Below are 24799 nucleotides of genomic sequence, written 5' to 3' on the forward strand. Positions count from 1 at the left end.
TGCACAAGCAGAAGCCGTAAAGCTCCACAAAACAACATCATAAAATTAAATATTTAAAGCTCAGTCCAGACAAAAATCCATTGAGCGTGTGATCAAACCTCTGCAGTTTTCCAGTGGCTGTGGTTAGTGCAGCCCCCCCCTGCGCCGAGTGATGAAAAAGAGATATTTAAAGCAACAGGCAGATGTTAAACCACATCTACTTCATAACAAGCCCTCCAGCGTCGAGTCACATCTATTAAATCGACCCAACTTTTGTCCGAACATCTATAAAGCTGATTAATGAAGCTGTGCTCGAAGGATTCAGCCTCTCAGAAGACAAATTTGCCGACTAGAGCCACATCTCGGCAAAGTAATTATGGTGCTTTAGTCAGAAATGGTTAGTTACAGTAGAAACTGTTCACTAAGATTTGGACTTTCTTTTCAGACAATGGCGGTTCGCATTCACACATCAAAGTTTTTTTTTTAATCTGATTTAAGCGTTAAGGTTAATAAAATCATTTTAAAAAAGATCAGCAAGCTACAACAGCAGAGAGAGCGAGTTTTTCTAGAGTTCATGAAAATCTGCCTCGTCAAGTAAAAGCCCCTCTCCTTTGTGTTGGCCATCAAAGAGGAAACAGACAGGAAGTGGCTGCCACAGGAAGTCCAGGCACGGAGAAGACTGCTCCCCTGGAGACCCCTGGGATCACAGCTCAGCATACACAACGCCACGGTCAGCACAGTTTATCTCTGCTGCCTAACTGCCCTTTGTTAAAACAAACTGATTCAGTTAGTAATCTGGACTGACTACCGGTCGGCCCTAATGGTTTGTAAATATATACAGAGATTAGATTATTAGCTCATTAGCTTTGACTTCTTAGTATTTGGTGTTGGCTCTCTCACTCTTCATTTGAAATAGTGCTGATCTCCCACTTCAGACAGATTATCGTCATCATTATGTGCAGGGGCGTACCGGGGGAAAAAACCCAAGTAAACTCAGTTCATCCACTTCTTTGAGATGAGGCAGAAAGTTCTCTGATTTATTTTTAGATCAACTTTATCAATTAATAAGGGAAACAAGGTGACTAAACTACAGCAGCCTCACTTAACCCACCTCATTATTTACCACTACACTCCTGACAATGTGATAGAGAAGATAATAAAAAGAAACTTTAAACCTGCAATGACTAAACTAAACAAAATTATCATTGATTTGTAGGATTGTGCCAATTTATTAGCCGAACGTCGGTATCAGCCGATCTTTGCCTCGCTGACCGCAATCAGCCAATGGCAGTGGCCTGTTGTGTCACATCACTTTTGCACTCATTAAATGCTGGTTGGTTATGTTTTTTATCTGCATTTCCTTTATTTGGAGTCATATTTCTGGCCAATGTATGTCTGACATTAACTTTTATATCATGGTCTGGGTGAATACTCAGTTTTTAATTGGGTGCAGGCTGTCTATTAATTCCTGGTAACGGACACCTCCTAGGTAGTCAAAGTAAAACTGTATGTTCACCATTTTAAATTAACCTGCTGGAACGAGTAACCATAGCAACAGGGACACAGTCAAAGCCTCTGTTAAAAACCCCTTCATTGAGTCCTTAATCAGAAATTAATGGCCTCCACATCATCCATTAACTACTGTGAATACTCCTTACTTCTTTTTGCTCTGTTTTTGGTCTCCACCAACTCCAGAGGGAAATATTTGGCTTTTTAGCTCCCTTATATTCACCAGCTAGTCTCTGACTGTGTTTGTCTGCTGTTTGATGTTGGGCAGGTAGAGTCTATTGTTGTTTTTTGCTGAAAAAAAAGCTGCTGCAGATCAAAAATGTCTCTATGAGAGCGATGAGAGTGAATCAAAACAGTAAAGTGTTGAGCTGAAAGAAGCTAAAATGCTGGAGGGAACTGCAGAGTCTGGTAATAATTCTCTGTGTGTGGACTATTTGCACATGAGAGGTTTCATACAAGCAATATTTACTACATATATGTAGTCATGTTGAGTATATCTGCTTCAACATTACTGTACACTAATTTGGGATATGCCTTCGTCCAAACGACTTGCACGTTTTTCCCACGTACACATATTAGGATTAATTTTAGGTTTCAGAGTCTTCCTCAATGACACATACGCCCGGGGATCAAACCACAACCCTGCAATTAACAGCCAGCCCTCTCTACCATCTGAGCTACAGGATCTTAGCACTTTGCTACATGTGCTGGATATCCAATAATTATTTATTTTCTATTATTTTTACTTCATGCTCAGTATGTTAGCAGACAGCATGAGCTAGCTTCTCATGTCAAAGCACCATAACATGCAAAACACAGAGCACAAAGCCCTGAAAATCACTGCACAGACAAAGACTTCAGGGAAGAAGTATACATGTTTTCATTCAGGTCGATCACTGACATCATCCGATTTCACTGATCAGTTCCCTCGTAGCTGTAGGAGCACAGCGGCATTCATTCCTCCGTGGCTGGAGAGGTAATCTCTCTGCTCTCCATGCTCATCTTTGCTTTAAGTGATACTGATGGAGCTGGAGCATTTCCATTCATCTGAGGGAATCTTCTGAATGAGCTGAATTAAATCATTGTGGTGTCTGTGCTGCAGTGGATAATGTGATAAAAACCCTCCAGCGTAGACTCCTCATCAAATGACGAAGTTCATATGACAAAAAATATGACCTACACGTTTAAATTTAAACTGACCCACTTGCAATGTGTTAAAGATCATTTTAAAGTTTTAGATTTGATTTAATATTCATTTTAACAACTTGCAGTGCGGTTACAGTGAACTGACACTGAGGTAAACCACTACCAGTCAGTGACCAATAACCACCAGCTACATTAACCCCAAGAGAACAGAAATCAATGCTGTACATGTACTGATTATTAAAGCCCTCCTCCACTCAAATCTTCACTATGCAGAATGACGCACATGCAGAGTTGTGCAGTTTTTCTCACATTCAGCTGTTAAAAGGGGAAAGTTTCTCCGTGCTCATCTTAAATCTTTTACCACATGGAAGCCAATCACAGTTTAATATGCAACATGAAACCTCTATCTCACACACACACACACACACACACACACACACACACACACACACACACACACACACACACACACACAGGATGGATTTTTCATTGAAGTAGGAGCCATCTCATGTCCAGCAATTAAACTTTTGAACTGAACAGTATTTACATATTCTTATTACACGCCTTTGTTAAGGTCAAATTAATTGACATTAATATTTCTGGGTATCAGACTGTTGCTATGGTCACTGGTCAGGTTATAGACTCTGGAGGAGCAATACAATCATTTTAATGCCATAAAATCATTATTATTTTGTGTTAAATTATTGATTTTTTAAAACTAAGGGGCTGTGTATTAAGCAGGATAATGTACAGTGAGCAGGTCTTTATTGCAAAGACCTGTCCGCTTCATGTCCTGCATCACTCTGTCAGGGTTTATTTTGCAATAACATCCCGCTCACTGTACATTATCCCTCATGCGCCCCATATACTGAAGCTTTGAGTCCTCTGCAGTGGCCGTGGGTTTGATTCCCGCCTGCAGCCCTTTGTTAAGTTCCCCAATTCTTTCTCCTCCTTTCCTGTCATATCTCCAGCTATCCTATAGCCTATAGAGCATAAAAGCACCCCCCCCCCTAAAAAAAACTAGTTAATTGAACTTTTTGTGGTAAAACCAGATCCGACAAACTTAATTACACAAAGCAGAGCGGTGTTGTGTATCTTACAGGATGTCTGGTGGGGCTTTTTAACAATACACGAATGAATTAGGCTAGCTTTTAAAATCTGAGGAGGTGACCTCTGTTTGGTCCTTCATGCAACGCCCTCCTGGTCCATATGATGCAAACATGGAGAGACATCAGGACAAAAACAACCAACCAAGGCCACACAAATGGACAGTTAAAGGGTAAAACCGTTCACACACTCACCTCACTTCTTTGTTCAGTACACAGGTTAATTTAATTTGCAGCCAACCACACCCCAAACAATTCAGGTCCACCCTACAGTTTATTTGACTTATAATTTCTTTATTTCCCTCTAGATTTACACTGTTTAAATGGAGTGCACACATTTTCACACTGTAAGGTTAAATTTCGTAATTTTCTGCTGTATTAATTATTTTTCTTTGTCTTCTTTTGAGTTAGCATGCTGGTAGGGTGGTATTATCCTGGACAGGCAAAAGGTGTGGCCAAGAGGTGGAACCTGCTAAATCCTGTGGCCAGCTCATCAGGCCGTACCATCTCCAGCCATGTCAGAGGGGGATTTAGGTTTAGTTAGGTTTTCCTTTGTATTAGTTTTAGTAGATATCCATTTTGTTTCCCCCTTTTGTGTTAGTTGGTTTGGCCAAGCCAGTATATATGTTCCCTCATGTTTCATTTTGTTACATCAGTTTGTTCAGTTAACACCCTGTTTTGTTGCTGAGTATAGTTACATTTTGTTGATCTCTTGTATAGGCCTTGGTTTGTATTTTACTTTTTTTGGGTAAATAAAATCCTCTTTTTCAACAACTACTTGACAACCTGCGAATGAGATTCAGCAATCAACTATCTTTGTCCAGGTTTGCTTACTGTGATTGGCCAAAGTCTTCTGTCACTGGCTACCCTTTCTGAAGCCTTCTAAAGCTTCAGAAAGCCAACAAGAGCTGCAGGAGTCTCGCAAACCACTTGAATTACAATATGCTATAAGGTTATGATGGAATTTTTGCCCAATGATGCCAAAAATAAGCTTTAATTCTGCTTCTTTTTATGAATAAATCACTTTGTAATGTCTGTGTTGAAGTGTTATATGAATATTTTTTACTTCTATGCTTGCTACTGAGTTTTATGTGTATGTATATCTATGTTTTGTGCTTATGCAAATGTGTCTCTCTGAAGTTTTGGCGCAAACTTTCAATTGATGAGAAAGTTCTAATATCTGAGCAGCATCACCAGATTCAAACCATCGCTCATCCGTCCAAACTAGGCCACACGGGGCTCTGAGGACCGGTTATGAATTGGGCCACAGTTCTCGGCGGCGCTGGGAGCTGAAACTGTGTCACTGGAGGGACGGGAAAAAACACGGCGGCTGCAGTGTGCTAACAGCCGCAGGTCTTGTTGAACATAAGTGTGGCTTTCCAGCATGTTACTGTCCTCTAGCACCATGTGCTGTATGTCTCTGCACCATTTCATTTCCTCTGAGAGTAAAGAAATAAAAGGAGTCGTGTGCAGCCTTATTTGGCGCTCACTGTTGGATCAATGGGTGTGATTCAGAGGTCTGTCTTTTGATCTGTCTCTTTCCAGGTTTGTCTGTCTGTGTGGCGGAGACTCCGAGTGCTGTACATGGAGGAGCAGCCGTTAAAAGCATTCATTAGGAGCTGGGGTAAACCTCCGAGCTGAAAGCAGGCTGGAATTACTCTTTATGGGGGCAGACCGCCAGAGCCTGAGCTTCCAGACCACACTGAGGACAGGAGACAGGCCACAGCTCGCATACATGGAGTCACATGTAAAGAATAATTACTGACACACATATCCATATGGAAACATCAGCAGTGTTACTGTCAGGAAAAGCAAAACACAGCAGGCGACTGCCTGTCAGCTTTTATACTGTATGAAGCTGTTACAGTGTGCTAACAAGGGAGAAACTTTAGTAGAGCTGAAATAATTAGTCAATTAATCAATTAGCTGATCATCTTACTGGCAACTGAAATAATTTTCCAAGCAAAAATACAGAAAATTCCTTAGCTCTAGCTTCTCAATTGTGAATTCTATTTTTTTACAGTAAACTGAGTATCTTTTAAGACTTTTAATCAGACAAAATAAGACATTTTAGGTTTGTGTTTAAGCAAAGTGTGATGGGCATTATTTACTATATTCTGACATTTCATAGAGCAAAAGATAAACCATTTAAGTAATTATAAAACAAATATTCCGAACATTCCCTGTTTCCAGCATCTAAATCATGAAGATTTGCTTTTATTCTTCATCTAATATGATAGGAAACTAACTACTTTGTGGTTTTGGACTGTTTGTCGAACAAAACAGGCAATTTTAAGACACAATTCTTGGTGTTTGAAACGTGTGATGACTGTTCAAGATCAATTTTTTAGAACATTTAGATTCCTGCAAGTAAAACAAGTAGAAAGGAGTCATTATAGTTATGAGCAGCCGCAGCACAAAAGATGGTCAGTTTACTGAGTGCATCAAACAACAAATACATTTGTTGACATGACGCGACTTTGTGGTCAGCTACAGATTTCAACTCTCTCCTTACATTATTATATTTTGCATTATAGATTATTTTATCTATTATTATGTACGTGTGAATTAATGTTTGTATGTTTTGTGTTTGCAAACGTGCCTCAAAGTGCACTGAATGGTCTAACCTTGTAAATGATCATTGAATTAATTGAGAATTAGCCACAATATTAGCAGCTGCAGCCCTGAACTTCAAGCAGAAGTGCTGTTGTTGCATCTGTAGATCAGCCATCCAACAGTAAAGGCTGGCAGTACAGATCTGCAGTCAGAGTGTTACATAATAGGTTTGGCCTGACATCTGCAGAGCAGAGGGGAATAATTAGCATGTGGCGTGCAACAGGTTAAATCAATGACACTGTGTGCAGTGATGTAGAGGATCTGACCTGTGAACTCCACATAGACACTGTCAGAAATTTTCATTAAAAAAAAATGATTCTGAGGTATGAAAATTATTTTTTTGGATGTTCTACTTTCGAAAGTTTAGATGACTGTGAATTTACAATTACATCCATTTTATTTATAAGTTATTGGTTAAAAATTAACGTGAACAAATTATGCTAATACAGGCTTTGCTAGCTAGACCCTAGTGTTCAAAAAAGAGTAACCAACCATTTTCTAACTGTCAATTGTCTGTCGATTTAAATCTAAGCCTGTTATGCTGAAAACAAAACCCCATTTCTCTGAAAATACACACTTTAGAGTTGGAGTCCAGTGACTACCTGCCTTACTGCCTGCCAGACTCCATTAAGATACTGGTTAATTTAACCATTTTCTACTCGCTAACTAAATTTAGTAAAACTTCATTATTAATTTGAACTCTAATAAATATAAAACAGCCAAACAGAAACGTTTCGCACCGGAAAGGAAATTAAAAAGGAGAACATGCTGACAGTAGCGTTGTTGTCGGAGGAGTGAGTAATTCAACTTAGCATGTTTCTTTAATCTCTAATGAAATATCATGGTCATTTTATGATTTTATATTTCACTTTTAACTCAATTTCTAGTTAGCTAGTGGTGCAATTGCCCCCTTGGTGACTCCTTGCATTAAATTTAATATTACAGTCTTGTCCTTATCAATAAAAACATATCAGCTGTATTGTTAATTAGTGCAAATAGTTCTGTTTCTTATGTCGAACAGTATTTCAAGTAGCCTGATGGAAAATGTACAAAATGTTTCAATTGCTCCTGGTCTCCCCTATTTTTTTTTTTTTTTTTACTGTTTTTCTGATAAAACTTAAGTTCTTCTACAAAGGAAACACTGTGGATTCAGGACTTGAAACAGAGTATTTTTAGACTGTGGAATTTCTACTTTTACTTGAGTGAAAGATGTGACTCCTTCTTCCACCACTGAAGTAAGAGAGTAGTTTAACTGGGTTTGTCTGTGACACTGAGAGTCTGATTACAGGCTGCTGTTTACAAAATAGTCCCACTTGTAAACCGCCCAGGATCAGTCCACATTATTACACACGTTAGATGGTCATCTTAACAATGTTTTCCATTAATCTAATCCAGAGATGAGCACGATTAGGAGGCGCCACCTACCCGAGCCGAAAGCCTTGGCCACCAGCCACGTCAGGCTGCATGATATCTTGGCCCTGGTGAAGTCGTAGTGGTCGAAGCTCTTGATGGCAGGAACGATGAAGGTCCGTCTCATCCCTCTGTCATCTGACGCATGATCTCCCATCTTTCTGTGTCTCTGCCGCGGGGCCGTTCACACTGACTGCAGCTGGAGGATCAGTCAGCCTGAGGAATTCCTCCTCACTGCGGATGACATCCCGTCCAGAGGAATTCAATGCAGCAAAATTTCCCCTTCTCCAGAAAAAAAAAAATAAAAAAAACTTTGAGCCTGGCCTTGATTGTTGGAGAGACGGCACGACGAGTTGGGACTCGAATAAAGACCTCTCCTCCTCTCTTAAATGAGCACCATCCTCCAGTTTTAGTAAATATCCTTAAATGCTGACAGCAGAGCGCAGTTTAGGAGAAGGATTTCTGAAGATTTCCTCCCTCATTCCCTGACAGTATTCTCCTCCTCAGGTTGTCCGACATAACGGAGCAGCTGTGCGGCAGAGGAGGAGGAGGAGGAGGAGGAGGACAGCCTGAGTCCAACACCAGAGGACAGTCTCACAGATCAGCTGAAGACGCTGGTTGTGTCCATGTTGTCTCTTTTCTAACTGTTTTCCCCCTCTCTCTCTGCCTCTCTCTGTCTCTCCGCCGCGTCTTCTCTGCGCCTTTCCTGCCGCACTGATCGGAGGAGAGAGCGCAGCAGTGCGCATGCGCGGTCCACCCACCCACCCAGTCTATTCAGTCCTGACAGGAGTCACCACAGTGTAATACAAACCAAGGTGGAGTTTCTGACTAACTCACAGATGTTGTTTCCATGGAGAACTCGAGAGAGAAATATACCTTTTATTTTATTTTATTTTATTTTTAGAAAACAATATTTAATTATTTATACTCTTGTGTACATAATATCATCTATCTATCAATCTAGAATGACTGGCACTGAAATTTGAAAAGATTTACAAGAATATTTAGTTGGGGTGTTATTGTTGTTAACTCTGAGTGTGACCCTCCCACAGACGTGACTGATTTGATAATAGGCTATTATTTAAAAAAAAAAATACACCCAAAAAAAAATCAGAATTTTCAATATCTTGCCCAAGTTTCAGATTATTTTTGCTTCGAATCACTGTATTATGAGGATTTCTTGACATCAGTAACCAACAAAAACAAAGTCAGAAGTGTAAAATTTCCAAAAGCACCATATTACTGTATTTTATTGCTGTGTTTTATGTTTAAAGCACTTTATAATAGTTTGATTAATGCTAAACTGATGCACGTGATAAGTAAGCGTCTGTCCAGGGTGGTCACCTGGCTGATACAGAAGCAAGTCTGAACGAACAGGATGCCCCTATGCTGGAAGAAAATCTCCTTGTTTTAGTGACAGTCAGAGATAACTTAAGCAAATGAAAAAAGTGAAGTTTACTCTTGAAGCAGAAAAAAATGTGCTTCAGTATTTATCACCTGGCATTTCATTTCTGTCCTCTGTGGGGGAGACATGACACTCAGGCCTTTATTTCAAACACCATGCATGTAGTTTATTTGAGTCAATGTCCTCTAAAAAGCACACCCTTAGCTATGAAGTGATGTAACACACATGTGGGTGTGGCCAACAGACAACTTCTGTCATTTTAAAATGGAAGGAATTTCAGCAGACATTTTTTGGAAGTAAGGGAGTAAAATGATCAAATCTCTAAAAATATATTGTTCTTGTCATTCATAGGGATGTTGTTATTTATTTATGTGAGTCTTAACTATGTTATATTAAGATGTTTTAAGTTTATGTCAGTGTTAAGCCTTCGAAAAACAAAGCACTCAGTGAGGCAGAACAGATTTTGATCTGCGTGACCACATTATCAGCTGATAACTAAGGTCAGCATGCACAAAGAAATGGACTTTCAGCACCATCCTGCATTTCTTTAATCTGGCTACCATAAACAGCAGGATCCAGTACAGGTCAGACCCACCAGGCCTCTGGGAGACCTGCAAACAAGAGGTCACAGTCTGTGCTTTACTCAAAAACAGTGTGTGTTGCATGCAGCATTTACCACTAAGCAGAGTTTTAATAAAGTAAAGTACAATTTTCTGGTGAAAACTATAATGACACATGATCATTTGTTTTAAATTTATTTCCAGTATTCATGAAATGTGACAGAATGAAATAGAAATGCAGAGAAAATGAACATTCATTATGACCAAACTGATGCCTTGTAATGTGTTTTTTTGTGGAAAACATTGACCAGATGTCCACTACAAGGGACATAACATTTAAGAAAAAAATATTTGTCATATGTTTCTTAAATCCCAATTTCTTAAATTATGTTAAAACATCTAAATATTAACAGGTCTCAGGAGTGTGTGTCACACCAGAATGACACTCTGGCAGCTCAAGAAGATGTGAGATTACACAGACATAAGCCATATCATGCATAATCTTCGACATAAGATCCTCACCTGTGACAATTTAATGCATTTCTTGAGTTTTTTGCAGGATGTGTTACTAATATCTGTATTTTCCATTTGATATTGCTACATCCACTCAATGCGAATACTTCCTCCACCACTGATTAAAAGCAAAATAAGCAGTCAAAGATCAGTAGAAAACAAATATACATGTATGGGTTACACAGGAACACCCATGAAGAGATTTAAGGTGTCATTTATAGTGTCATGAGATGAGACAGATAGGACCTAGAATAAAAATTTATTCAAGAAGCAACCTCACAAACAAGGTTACAAAGTGCATCAGCAAACTGATAGAAAACTACCCCAAAAATCTATAAAAAATGAACAGATAGTAAAGAGGAGATACAAAAAGAAAAGTATAAAAAAAATATCATAAAAAATGAAAATAAATTTGAGTGTTTTTACCTGATCCTGATCCTCAGGTAATTTGCATCACTGCTTGTTCTCATTTTCAGTCTGAATTATTCAAAGCAACCAGCCTGCAGTTTGGCTCATAGACAAAATGTCAGAAACAGAGGTCCTAATTAAGTGTGAACCTGAGTTGATCCAATAAATCTTAAAATTAATTTTATAATTTACTGACAACCCGTGATGTTCATGTTTCTGACATCGTGTTAACAGCCTGCTGCTGTTTGACTACAGACACGAGAGAGAGTTGTCACAGAAAATAAAAGTCAAGCTCAGACACGGATGCTAGAAACTTGATCTGGTCACCAAAACTGAAGGTCACTGTCACACCAAACTGTAAACCCTCACACAACCACAGGAACCTGTGATGCCTCAATGCGAACACTTGGAACAACACAGAAAATACAAGGGGCTGAAGAAACAAACAACTACTCACGCTACTGTAATTAAATTATTTTGGGTGGGGTATTTGTTTAAGTCTGTAATTTTACTTGAACTTACAGTAAGCATGCATTAGGGGAGACTGGGGAGTGTTGTGACATCGGCTCAGTTGTAAAACTGTCAGTTTGACCAATCAGAAAAGTGCTTCATGTCATCAATATGGTGCACTCCTATTTCCTGTCTGGGCTCCCAGGAGAAGATACAGGTCCCTGCGAGCAACATCGTGGATTTTGTTTTATTTTTCAGATACATTGGTTTGAATCACATACTGTAACATGACTGTAACACACTGTAGCCGTTTCTCCAGTTTAATTTAAAGTTTTGCATTCGTGCCACAAACAGGTAGCTGTGTAATGGCTGCCTGGGATGGGGACAGTTGTAGCAGTTCTGCATTGTGTGAAACACTTAGTAAACTCAAGACAAAAAGAAGTGTGGGTCAAGTGTGTATGCTGTGAGTTTTGGGCCCACAAAGCCTGCGGCAATCTACATTTGCTGCAACTGTGGCACATGCACATTCAGGAATACAGTCTGGAGAAACTCATAAAGTGTTTTCTGTCACTTTAAATTGTTCACCTCATTTGCAACAGTTAATTCTTTAGTCATTAATAAAGTTCTGTCATAAAGCGGATAGTGTAGGCCTTAATTCAGCAAACTGCTACATCTATTCCCAGCTAGTGTTACAACTCACCCCTGTAGTCGGGTAGGCTGTAACAACAGTGACACTGACATTAACTCACATAACCTGTGAGTTTGTAGACACCAAAGTGAGTTTTATTTCAAGTAGACGAATATGATTAACTTGTATAAAAGTTTGCGAGATCAAGCACACACAACAGCTGAGTTCCTGATGTCCAGACAGAAAGTGTTACCACCATCCCCGGTCTCCCCTTCACCATGTAATCTACTTAATTACTTTTAAAGTCGTATCTCACCAGAGTAGACATACGGTTTGAACGGATACACAACAAGTATATTTTGTAGCCAACAATCTGCAGACAGATCAATGAAAACCATGACAAACAGATGAAAAAAACTCTGGTTAAAATTAAAACTAATACTCTGAGTAATTTTGAGAAGAAAACTTTGTACCTTTACTCAAAGTATATGTAACACCAGTAGTTGAGTAATGTTCTGGTGATTTAACAATAGTCCTACCTGAGTACAGATTTATAATACTTTTTCTGCACCGCTGGAAAATACTAGAATTAAATCTCTTTTATGTTACAGACACCAGAGCAGCAGTGCCTCTGAGGCCAATGAGGAGTGATGAGGAGCGATGAGGAGCGATGAGGAGCGTGTAACAGCGTTGCTCTCTAGTGCCTAAAGTGTGTTCATACAGCTCATGAGATCAGGAGATTTGTTCCACACGTCGGTCAATAGATGGCAGTCTGCTGCTAAATATTAATCTGAGCCTCCCCTCGACTGCTCGGCCTCTCGGATCATCATGATGGTGCTTAATTGCTCTTGAAACAGTTTTCACGAGTTTCTTCCTCCAACAGGTTTAAATAACAGTGAAAAATAAGCAGTGATGAAACCCCACAGAGTCTGTTACAGCGCAAACATTTTAGTGTTAAGAAAACAGAATTATTTCTCCCAGTTTCTACATATGAATCTCACCCTGTTATCAAATATTATCATATTTTTATCTTCAGTACTCCTCTTTGTCAATTGAATCCTCCTCGTCTGCACCTCCACCCAAAATCATCTGGGAGTTATTACCAATCACAATGTACTGTGCATTTTGAATATGAATGTTTCGTTGTGGTTCTGGTGGCATGTTGGGGTTGAGAACAAGTTTTTGCTCCATCAAAAGCCTAAATTCCTCTTTTTTCAACAGGTCTACTTTCTGACTCTCTCTGATCATCTGTTTTAGGTGCTGGTTTGATTGCTTTAGTCTCTCCTGTTTCTGCTTCTGCATCTTCACTTTCTGCTCGTTAATCCAGATCTTCCTCAGTTTGTTAATCCTCACTGGAGTCATGGACCTCTGTATTTTCTTCTCAAAGTTCTTGTTCTCGTCCAGTGGAACCATTGTCTGCAGAGGTATTGGGATGTCCCCCCTGGGCATGCGGTTCTCCCGGGGCAGCAGAGGGATGACCGTGTTGTACTTGTGCTTATTGTTGATGGAGCTGATCAGAGCAGAGTTCGTCTCCAGCTCCTGCATGCGCGACGTGAAGTTGCGTGTGAGTAGCAGAAGCGTGAAGGCTGTGTTGTCGATGGCGTCCTCCAAACACCTCAGGGTGCTCCTTCCCGGGGTGGCAAAGTCCTCGGAGAAAGTCGCGCCCTCACTGCTGATGACCTCTTCCACCTTTTCCTTTATGCTCTCGGCCATAGCTGCATCTTCTGGTGCGTGAAAGATAACAAATGCATAAAATATTGCCTCCTCCTCGTCCTCCTCATCCTCCTCCTCCTCCTCCTCATCTGTATCGTTGCTTTCCAGCATTTCATTTGCATCAGGCACTGAGGGTGGAAAACAGGTTGTTGCAGCAGGTAGTGCAAATTGTGGTGCAGTGGTTGGGTTGGTCATTTGAGTTGAAGGGATAAGACTGTCCAACTTACTGCTCCCTGTGGCGAGTGTTTGATCCATGCTAGAGTCTTTCTTTGCCCCAAACATACATGTGGGAGGTTGACTGGATGTCTGAGATCGTCCAGATGCATTTTCTGCTTCAAGTTCACTAACAAGGACTAAGGGCGCGTCGTGTTTGGATTTATCTGATGTTTCTGGAGTTCTTTTGTCATCTCGAAATGAAGCTGTTGGAGGTATACTTATCTCTAGATGAGTAGGGTATGAGGGCATGGAGGAGCTCGCCTGCAGTGGGCTCGGCATACTGTGAGCTCTCTTTGACTGATCGTGGGACAAAGTAACTTTTAAAGTCGTGTTTCCCTCCAGGCTGCTTTCAACATCTCTGTAAGACTTGAGGTGTGTGGGGGAGCACATCCACTCTGCAAGCGAAGGCCCACAGACATCTTTAGCCTCTTCTCTGAGCTGATCATACTCCAGAGCCTCGCTTGTTTTTTGGTCGCCAGTGGAAAGAGCTCTCTTATAAGCCAGATTTCTTAGAACTTCATCACACAGCCTCTGCTCTGATAAAACTTTGAAAACACGAGCCAGCGCTGCCAAAGTTTCTCCCGTGAACTCTTGGAACTGACCGCAATGCACGGCGAAATCTTCTAATTTACCTCCACTCATCTGCCACTTTTCAGCCAGATGTTTGGCGAGGTGGTTGTCCTTCAGCGTCTGGAGTTTGTTCAGCGCCTGCGCCTCCTTCTGGAGGACGATCAGACACAAGGCGTGGATGATATTATCTTCAGGAGACTCGCCCAGCTGGAATGTCAGGCTGAGCAGCCGCTCTGAAGGAGCTTTAACGAGTATGTCAAAGACATCTCTCAGTCCCGTCCCCTGAGTTTCTTGTCCTCTGTGACTCATTTTCACTTTTACTTGCTACTCAACCTCCAGACAGGAGCTGACAGGATCACATGTGGCTTTCCGACATTTTCTTCTTCATTCCTTCAAAAACTTGTTGAAGAAAGATGCGTACAATTTCTTGTTTCTGTAAAGAGATCAAATCAACACACATCAGAAGTTATGTAACATGTAATATCACAACAGTTATTAAAGGGATAGTTCTGACTATTTGATATAGGGTCGTATAAGTTACAACACAGTGTATTATCTACTGTAAATGGAGGTTGGCTCACATCCAGTTTGGAGAAGCAGAAATGGACACAAACATGGAAGCTAAGCAATATTCTGCTGTGGACATGATCAGCAACAAAAGGTATTTTAGCCACTTAAAAAATGTCCCACCTAAAAAAAAACCAGTAATGATATATTAAGTATATTTTCACTGCTTCACGCTGCTGTCATTTTTCTGACAGGAAACTGCTGTTATATAAGCCAGATATCCCTGTTGAAACAAACCAAACTCCATAAGCAAAATCACTTGATCTGTTAGCTTGTTTGCGTTATTGTGTGTCTGAATCCAAACCGTCTGTTTAAAACCACAAAGTCACACAATAACAGAAACAAACTAACAGATCGAGGCAGTGGTAGACCAGCGACTCCTGTGTTCTGTGAGGTAAAATTTCCCCTGTAGAGTTTGGTTGGTTTGGAGCGAGCGATATATCAGCAGTAAATATATTTAAAGTATCGCGTAACTGATTTTGATTAACCTTTTTTTAAGGGGCTAAAACACCTTTTGTCGCAGACCCTGTCTGCAGCTGTACATTGTTTAGCTTCCGTACTGGTACTTCTCCAAACTGAGGCTGTACCTGATTCAACCACACTTCAAATAATCCAAGCTATCCCTTCAACATGCATGAACCTTACTTATCAACAAAATCCACTTAAATGATCAACAGTAAAAGTAGTCATAGTGCAGTGAAATGGTCCCTGTCAGTTTTTTCTTGTTATATGTGATGTTTTTGAATTAATATTGCTGCTGCATTAATGTGTATATTGCATTTTACTGCTGTAGATATTTAGATTGAGCCCATTTTAACCACTTTATATACTGTTATACTGTTAGCTGGTTTAATCTACAGAAATGCATCATATTCTATAAGGTCAACATATGTTTGGAGTATCGCTGCCCTGTGAGAACCGCTGTGACAATGCATTTTCCAGCTAACCCAATTGTACACAGTGTTCCTTGCTTACTTTATGCTCTTTTTTCAATCTCCTCTTATATCTTTTTATTTGTGTAGTTTTTACATTTGTAATTTTATGTTTTTATATTTTTTTTGTATGTGTGTTTCATTGTTTAATAGCGTTCAGAATGGAAGGCAAAGGAAGACTCTCATTGTACAGGAAAACTTGTTTTAACTGTGTAGAATATGACAATGAATTTGACTTTGACTCTAAAGAGTTTATGTAACTGAAGAGCAGAGTTTTCTCAGCCCATGAACACTTAATTCATTCAAAATCAGAATGGTATGAAAAATTATAATCTGAAAAGTAACTATAGCTGTCAGACAAATATAATGGAGTAAAAAGCACAATATTTAGCTCTGAGATGTACTGGTGTGGGCATATAAAGTTACATACAATGGAAATACTCAAGTGAAGTATAGAAGTAGCCCATATTTGTGCTTTGGTACAGTGCTTGAGTAAATGTACTTGGCTACATTCCACCACTGTGCTCCAGCAAGGTCTAACCGACCTTTAACCTGATTTTCTGACAATAAAAGAATCAAAAACTTGATGAGAGTTACTCACCGGCATGGAGTTCTAGGCGCCATAACATTAAAATGAGTGTGTGTGTGCTTCCAGCTCAAACAAGGAAGTCACTCAGAGTCTCTTTTTCTCTTCAGGACAAACAGCAGAAAACTCTTTTTCTCTTAACATCACGTTCTTTTGGCACATACTCGAGAACGACCACAACTCAGTGCGGTGGGTCTGCTCAAACATCTGGTACGAAGTTCATCAGCAGTCGTACCTATGTCAGCTGTAGGCCTCTGCCTGCATGAAACACACAGCATGCTGATGACGTCACAGGTTGTGATGTAAGGGAGCCCATGAGGGACAAAAGGAAAGAATTCAGAACTACTTAAAAACATGCACAGTTCTCCACATGAGCAAATAAGTCAACTGCTGCTATATTTAATGCAATGATTTGCCAGAACTGCTCCTCACCTCTTTAACATGTACTTTGTGGCATTTTGTCAACTTTTATACACTTATATGAAATTATCACAACATCACACAATAAAACTTGGGATGAGTGTGGGAGTCTTGAGCTCCTCGTGCACAATAGGCGCAGCAAGGAGAAGAATTCTGGCTTTTTCCCTCTCCGCTGAGCGGCAAGTGTATTTTTATCCACGGAGGAAACCTCCAACCCTGTATTTACCAGGGGTGGGGTCACAGCAGGCAGAGTGCACGCCAACATCAAATCCCTCAATACAGTGCAGACAGAGAGCCTCTCTGTTCTTAGTGCACGGTGATATGTTTACTGTATGACCACTTCTGAGGGATTACTGTAACTCTATATGTAGGAAGAGTGGTTTCTATGTCTGTTGTAGCATTGGTATGTATATGTGCCTTTACAGAATAAAGTTGGGCCATAAAGCACATGCCGCAAGACCACAGCTCTGTTGCTTTAAGCGTAACCCCGTCTAGAGCCAACTAAGGGACTGTATGAAAATTATTCTAGTAAAGGAAGAGGGCATTAAGAGTTTTCTTTTGGACAAAAGCGCAGCAGTCTTACGGAAAGCAGGGGCTGGAATTTTTTCTCCCCAAGATTTTTATTTTATTTTAGCCTTCCCTTTATATAGTTAAAGGCACTGTCCTAAATTTTTCCTAAAAAAAATACTGTGTATTAGTCACACAAATGTAGGGAGGCGACGTCCCTCCCCTTCAGGTGCACCTTACTTAGATAAAAATTTGAATGGCTGTCAACGGCGAGAGAAATTATTTACGGATCCCATTTGAAATGTGTCGCGAATTACACATGATGTTTTTAAAATATAACTTTACGAGATGAGAATGTCACAGTTTGTGGTGGATTTGTCATTGTTTACTTAAGCTTTGTGCGAAACCGCTCAACAAACAACATCTCCCGTCTCGCACAACATACATCATCAACACCAACACTGCCCCTTGTAACGTTATCTTACCTGAAGTGTGTTTTTTCATTAGTGTCTCCTGGTCCTTTTTAAGAGAAATAACGAGCAAGACCCGTTACTCACACGACTTACATCCCAGTGCGAAACCCACAGGCATTGTAGTTTCAGTGGCTAACGTTAGCTTTTAGAGGGAGATGATCATGATGTCACTTGTGTGAACTCTGGGTGTGTAGTCTTTCTATTTATGCGTCCCCACAGTCCGACACTACAGCAGTTTTACAACAAACAAAACAGCGGCGCTCTTATTTTGTAAAATTATCTTTTAAATTGTCAGACAACACATGTGTGACTTGTGGCACAATCAAACGGGATGATAATTATTTGTTTGTCACCATTGACTACTGTTCATGTTTTTTCCATGGTGGTCCTTCAGAAGGGGAGGCACATTGACCCTGCTCTCTGCTTGTGTTTTGGTATTATTTTCTATGTTAGGGTCATTTCTGGGTGCCTCTGGACAGTGGTGTGTAGCCTCCAGCCACTAACAGCGTGCAGGTTGTGCGGTCGGGACTCAATAAAATTGTAGTCTCTGACTCAGTCTCCCTCTTTTGCTCTCTATCTGCAGGTCTGTTTATCTGTTTTTTCCAAGGACTGAGATGCAAACACTAACCAATGTAAAATATCAATCAATCAAGCTTTATTTATATAGCACTTCGCATAAAAAGAGAATGCAACACAAAGTGCCTCACAGAATTAAAACACACACACACAGACACACACAATTACAAAGCAAACTCTTTGTAATAGTAAAGACTAAAATAAGAACAGCAAACATAAAAAACAGGAACTGAGGAAACGCTGTCATAAGTGGGGAAACACCAGTGGCAGGATAAAAACTCAAAATAGAAAACAATTTTAAAGAAGAGAAGAATAGAATATGCCAGCTAGAGAAACAGATTAATAAGAATAAATAAATAGATAAATACACAATGATAATAAATACAAAATAAAGTTGAATTAAAAGCCAGGCTAAAAAGGTAGGTCTTGAGTTTGCTTTTAAAAACATCGACACTCTCTGCGGCCCTCAGGTCCTCAGGCGGGCTGCTCCACAGACGTGGACCACAGCTACAAAATTTGGGGATGATTAAAAGGCCGCTACCCGAAGACCCGAGGGTTCTAGAGGGTTCATACGATAAAAGCAAATCTGATAAATAGGTAAGACCATTAAGAGCTTTATAAACCAGTAAAAGGATCTTAAAATCAATTCTGATGCACACAGGAAGCCAATGCAGAGACTCTCTGTCTCATCCTCATCAGCAGCTGAGTTTTGTAATAACTGTAACTGAGCAACGTTTTTCTTAGGAAGACCAGGAAGTAGATCATTGCAGTAAAAAATTCTGCAGGTAATAAATAATGCTTTGTTTCTTGGATTCACTTCTTTGTTCTTTGTTAATGCGGCTTCCTCTCTTCATTTACTCTCCAGCTCAGTGTCTACAAGCAGCAACTGACAAATCCTGCATAGTACACCTTTAATATGTACACGACTGTATCAAGGGGTATGGTTGGGAATTGGGGGCTCAGACATTGCTTTTAGTTATAGTTTACTGAACCTGAATCCTTTTTAATCCCTTATCGAATCTCTTTAGACATCTTTTAGTGAAAAGAAAATGTTTTTATCTCCCTGAGTATCATACCTAAACCACGGAGATTCTCCTGTGCTGAAAGGGTGCTGGGCTCTCACTACATATTTTGTCACTGCTCTGTGACATTCAGTAACCCTGTTCTGACTCATCTCTCCTTTTGCTGTGAGGAAAAACAGCGTCTGCTCCTTGTTGGGGGGCTGCGCTACAGCTGCAGAAACCACAGAAGGAAAAAGTTAAAACAAGACACTGGAAATATTAATTCTGCTTTGACGTTCATTAAATAAAAACATACAGATCGCTGATTTTTCTGCACTTGACATTACCATGCTTGTTGCTGTGCTAAATGTTACAGAATCTGACAGGTCACTGAGCTGGGTGAGGACTCGTCATTCTCAAAATATCAAAAATGCTTGAAAAGTTTTTACCTTAATGGAAGAACAGTACGTAAATATTTTAGCAAGCGGACTTGTCGTTCCCCCCGTTTGTTCAGAGTTCCCTCCAAACATTGCTTTTGCAGCTCACCACGAAGCCTGATGCCATTCAAGGTTCCCGTCTTTTTCAAGGAAGTTTTCCCACGCCACTGTCGCCTCAGTGCTTGTAAATAATAATAAGAGTACGATAAATAAATACAGTTGTAAATAAATTTATAAATAAACAATAAATCCCAGTAGATGTTACACACTGCTCTGGTTCACCATGTTCTGTCAGTCTAACTGTTTAGTTCGCATTGTGTGCCTGTTGTGTCAGAGAGAGAGAAAAAAAGACCATTTAACAGAGACTGTGAAGGAAAAATACGATAAATGATTTGTTGGCCACAGAGCTTTGTAAAACTGGGTTTTGTCCACCTGGAACAAAAAAAAAAAAAGAAAAAGAAGGAAGCAGCTCTTGGAACCATTCACAATCCCTACATGTTCTGCACAACCAGATATACAACTAACCTTACACATAAGTTATGATATTATCTTCATTCTTTGAAATCATGTGAAATCATCCCAGCTAACACATGATGTTCCCATAACATTCCTGGAGGAGAATGGACAGGTTTCTATTTGATAACCCTCCCACGACTTACACATTAACTTACAAAACACGACACCAACTCACTAAATGTTTTACCTTTTCAGACCGAGGACGATCACAGTATCAAAGCGACCCGGAGCTGACGTTAGCTGCCAGCCTGACAAACAGTGTGGCTAACGTTAGCAGTGCTAGCAGCAGCAGCTGCTCTGCTTGCAGGTTAATGTCGGTGTCTGTGCTTAATGTGATCGAGTGATTATATACCAGCATTCGGCGAGGAGGGCCACTGTCCCCGACTAGTGGCGGCCAGCTGCATAACACCTTAGAGGCAACAGTTAACTGACATTGTGCATGAATAAATATTGAAAACTAGTTTAACCGACTAGCTTTTTACAGTGGCGACTAACGAGGGTGGCAATGTTTAATTGTATAGTTGACTATTTGCGCACATCCCTACTTACAACACTCTAAGAATGTTGCACAAGTGTTTCTTTTCACCGTAACGTTCCCAAATGTTCTAATTTCCACAGGAAGTAACATTCTTTGGGGGTAATTTTATAATGTTCCCTGTTGGCAGCCTTTTGGGTAACCCTCCCACAGCATTTTAAGAATGTCTGAGGACTGCAACCTTTACATTAGCTGGACAGAAGAAAGATTTGCGGCTGTAACGTTTAAGGAACACTAACATTCAACAAACCTTCTGGGAACATAAACACAACATTGCTTTTATGTTGCAAAAACTCTCCTTTTAACATCCAGGAAACACTAAAGGGGAACGCTCAAGTAACATTTCCTGAACATTCAGCTAACCTTCCACAAATGCTCCAGTAATGTAACACTAAAATGGGTTTTACATCAGACATTAACATTTATGGAACGTTCAAAGGACGCATTCAATTAATCTTCCTGGAACATTCAACCAACCCTTTTAAAACAGTTTGAAAATATATCACTAACATTTTCATGTAGGAAAAACCTTTGAACATCTAGGGAACGCTACAGGGAATCATTCAAATAACCTGCCTGAAACATTAAACTAACCTTTCCAGAATTTCCTGAAAACATAACGTTGGTTTTACATCAGAAAAACTCACCGAACATAAAACAGAGCAGAACTAGAATGTTTTGAAAAGCAAATCATGCTTGCTATAGACAGTGGATATATTAGTGCTCCATAAAGATAAAAGTTTTAATGTGAGTTAACAGTTAAACAAGTTGTACCAGTTTAATTTCTGGTCACTATTATTTTTTGGATATTAAGGAATATGGTGTTGTGGTTCTTTAAGACAAGGAAAGGGTGCAAAGAAACTGGAGAGGACCTTTCATTTTCAGAAAAGATTGAGACCCCTCCCCACACCAGTAATTTTCATACGGTCCCTAACTAGTCATGATATGCACATGATGAATTTTCTTATGAACACTCTCACACCATACATTCCCTCATATACCTCCCTAACACACACACACACACACACGTTCAGATGCACACATGAAAGCACTGGCACAAAAAAAAAAAAACAACACACACATGCACACAGCCTCGGGATCATCCTCAGTCAGTTACATAACGGACTGCCAAACGTCCATCTTTATTGAGGTCAGCTCTTTTAACGAGAGACACGCTCTCCCAGCAGCTGTGTTAGTCAGCCTGGCGGTAAATTTGCCTTCACCTTCAGGCAAAACATATAGTAAGAAGCTCTGTCAGTTCGTGGCTCCTCTTTAATGCTGTGTGGAGCAAATGCATTCTGACCTCTGCTTGTTTTTTGTTTTTTTCCTTTTGGTTGAAATATTACGTTGTTTCAACACAAACATGTGCAATTCACTCTTTACACAGTTTATTACCACAAACTAAAACGCACAGATGTGTGTGTCAGTGTGTTTGTGAGTTTCTGGCCGTGGGAGAGAGCCCCGAGGGAGAGACAGAGGGGTCACATATAAGAGGCTTTAGGGCAGACAAGTGAAAAGGAGGCCCTTTCTTGGACAGAGACTACGGATTAGGATGAAAGACGTACGAGTGGGGGATGCTCTCTCTCTCTCTTTTTTTTTATCTGTCTCACACGCTCGCCGCATCTCTCTCCCACATTCTGTATCATGTCTATTCAAAATGAGCGAGGAGATACAAAGACGGACGCAGCGGAGAGATGCAGAGATGGAGATAGCGAGATAGGCGCAGGGCAAAATACGAATTGAGACCTTGACAGATCGATAGCCTCTTTAGAATTCACTTTGTGAGAGGCCGAGAGAGGCCACGCAACGCCGCTGCTCTTTTCCCAGCCACTTGATTCGTCACACATGCTAAGAGAATTTAACACACTCGCTTCTGGCCAGGCAAATATATGCTCCACACACATGTACATGTGAAGACATACACAGATACAAGGCCATGCACTCATTCAATCCAGCCTCCACGCCCACGCTTTGGCCTCTTTTGAAACTCTGAATGAAACACCTGCACTGCTGCGGCCACGACCGAGCTCCGCAGAAAAGTTTTTGCATTTTCCTGCACAGTCCTACTGAGAAAATTCAAAGCAGCAAAAAACTTTAATATGTTACGCAACAGTGCAATTGTGTTAAGGTAAGATCGTGGTTAGATATGGATGGAAGAGACATTATTATCTGTATCTCTGTCTGTATCTGTTCACCCAACAAAATGATCTGTCTTTGTATCTGTATCTGTTTCTGTTGAACCAACGCAGTTTTTTGTCTCTGCATCTGTGTTCAGATAGGACTCTGTAAAAACTTGGTAATTAACTCTTACGTCCTGTTTCACACAGAGTGTTGTGTGCCTGATGTGCGTTCTTGCTGGCTTGGATTGCGTGGCCTCATCACTCTTTGGATAAGGTAGCAACACCACAACCTAAAAAGCTGTTAATTAAATAGTTTTTAAAACTTTTTTGTGACTATCACTTGTCACAGAGCTTGCTGAAGCGTGCACTGCTGTGCGTTGCAAAACCACACCCATTCTGGTTTTTGGGGAGTCCTGTATTCGTACAAAAGGCCGGAAGTGGGTGTGTTTTATATGGGAAGTCACGTTAAATTGAGTAAATGTAATTTTCTTACCTAGTAATGCAGTGGCTCAAGTTGATTTATTATTGCCATATAATTCATTCTGAAAAATATTTCCTTACCATCATACTGTGCTTTCCTCTTCTCTCTTGTTTTTGATTTTTAACTAAACTAAGTTTTATACTGTAGCCTCACCACCCCACTACTCAGGAATATTAAGCAATAAGCAAAAAGAAGAAAGTGGTGTATAAATCGAAAGATTTATGCAAAACAACAGGAAATATTTACAGCAGGAGTCTCAAACTGGTGGCTGTTTCTGGCCCCCTTTTGCCCTCCCTCCAGCTCGTGACATGATGTCAAAAATATAATATAATCTGCCCCTAAAAGTATTGTGTTAAATTATTTGTTTTTATTCTATCCTTTTTTTTTTAAAGTACTGTATCTATATATTTCTAGAGGACTGTATTTTTGCTTATATACTATATCCAGAAAAGACCAGCTTGTTCAACAATATTTCTCTGCAAACACAGAGCGGATTATCAAGTTAACAAGTGACATTTATGATCAGTTACACGACAAAACTGACAACGCTCAGCTGTTTTCATCAGGGGTATAATGACCAGTTTGAAGTAACAGAAGAGGTGCCAAGTTTGTGTCCAATTTGGGTCTAACTAATGCGTTAGATTGTAATCATTTTTTGTTAAATATGAAATAAGTTTGTAATGCCTCTCAGTACTTGAATGTTGAAGTGGACTCCTGTGAATTGCCAATAACATCAGGACAATTTAAGTTTGAGACCCCTGTTTCACAGTAAAGCTATGAAAATTATCCTCTAGTTGAAAGGAATAATCTTTAATTGTAATAATGCTGCATTCATTTTTCTTTAATCTTACTGTAGTTTACAGCGCTAGAATATTATAAATATATATTGTATATGTATTATAATCTGTGTATATTCTAATAATAATGTAATATTAAATGTCAGTACTTGTGTAAAAAAGATAAAAGAAAAAACAGTACTCTTAACATTACTGCATCTTATTTTATAAATTATTTTTCACAAATAGTTATGAGCAACTTTGGATAGAGGAAATATCTATTTCTACTGCATTATTTGTGCTTTCCTGAATAACGTATTTGGATTCGGGTGCATTCCATATAATGGATGGTTGCAGCTTTATAGCCTACATACATTGAGTCCAGCTCAGTTCATGCATGCTGTGTATCAAAGCAAAAATAACCCTGGCTATCACATACTGAGGCTAGTTTATGTTGTTGACAAAGCGGGCCAACAGATCTGAGTTAATGTGACAGTTAACTAGCATTAATTCAGGAGCAAAGGTAAATGAAGCGGGCCTGCGGACACGACAGGGGAGTGCAGTGTGGATGGGAAGACGTGTGTACTGTACCACACTGAACCATGCTTGGATGAGCATGTAGGCCATGCCAACAACAATGCAT

At 40.0% G+C, this 24799-nt stretch overlaps 2 protein-coding genes across 5 annotated transcripts in view; both read right to left on the reverse strand.

The window, feature by feature from the left end:
* camsap2b (calmodulin regulated spectrin-associated protein family, member 2b) overlaps window positions 1-8434 on the reverse strand; it is a 52541-nt gene extending 44107 nt beyond the window's left edge. For all 4 annotated transcript variants that reach the window (XM_084733236.1, XM_084733234.1, XM_084733235.1 and 1 more), the window contains exon 1: window positions 7782-8434. In XM_084733236.1, coding sequence (XP_084589362.1) covers window positions 7782-7923 — 142 coding nt within the window. In that variant the 5' untranslated portion in view covers window positions 7924-8434. The remainder of the gene's footprint in view (window positions 1-7781) is intronic.
* A 3429-nt stretch (window positions 8435-11863) lies between these two features.
* ticam1 (TIR domain containing adaptor molecule 1) lies at window positions 11864-16571 on the reverse strand. The gene is made up of 2 exons (XM_084733238.1): window positions 16330-16571; window positions 11864-14662 (listed from the first exon to the last, which is right to left on the reverse strand). Exon 2 carries the CDS (start codon window positions 14536-14538, stop codon window positions 12763-12765), a length of 1776 nt encoding a protein of 591 aa, XP_084589364.1. The 5' UTR covers window positions 14539-14662; window positions 16330-16571; the 3' UTR covers window positions 11864-12762.
* Window positions 16572-24799: the final 8228 nt, after the last annotated feature.

This window comes from Lutjanus erythropterus, chromosome 12 (genome assembly GCF_056507025.1).
Source record: "Lutjanus erythropterus isolate fLutEry1 chromosome 12, fLutEry1.hap2, whole genome shotgun sequence".
NCBI classification, from domain to species: Eukaryota; Metazoa; Chordata; class Actinopteri; order Lutjaniformes; family Lutjanidae; genus Lutjanus; species Lutjanus erythropterus.

Bases quoted from the DNA above. Each gene is read 5' to 3' on its own strand.
- ticam1 (XM_084733238.1), bottom strand. From the start codon at position 14,538: ATGAGTCACAGAGGACAAGAAACTCAGGGGACGGGACTGAGAGATGTC.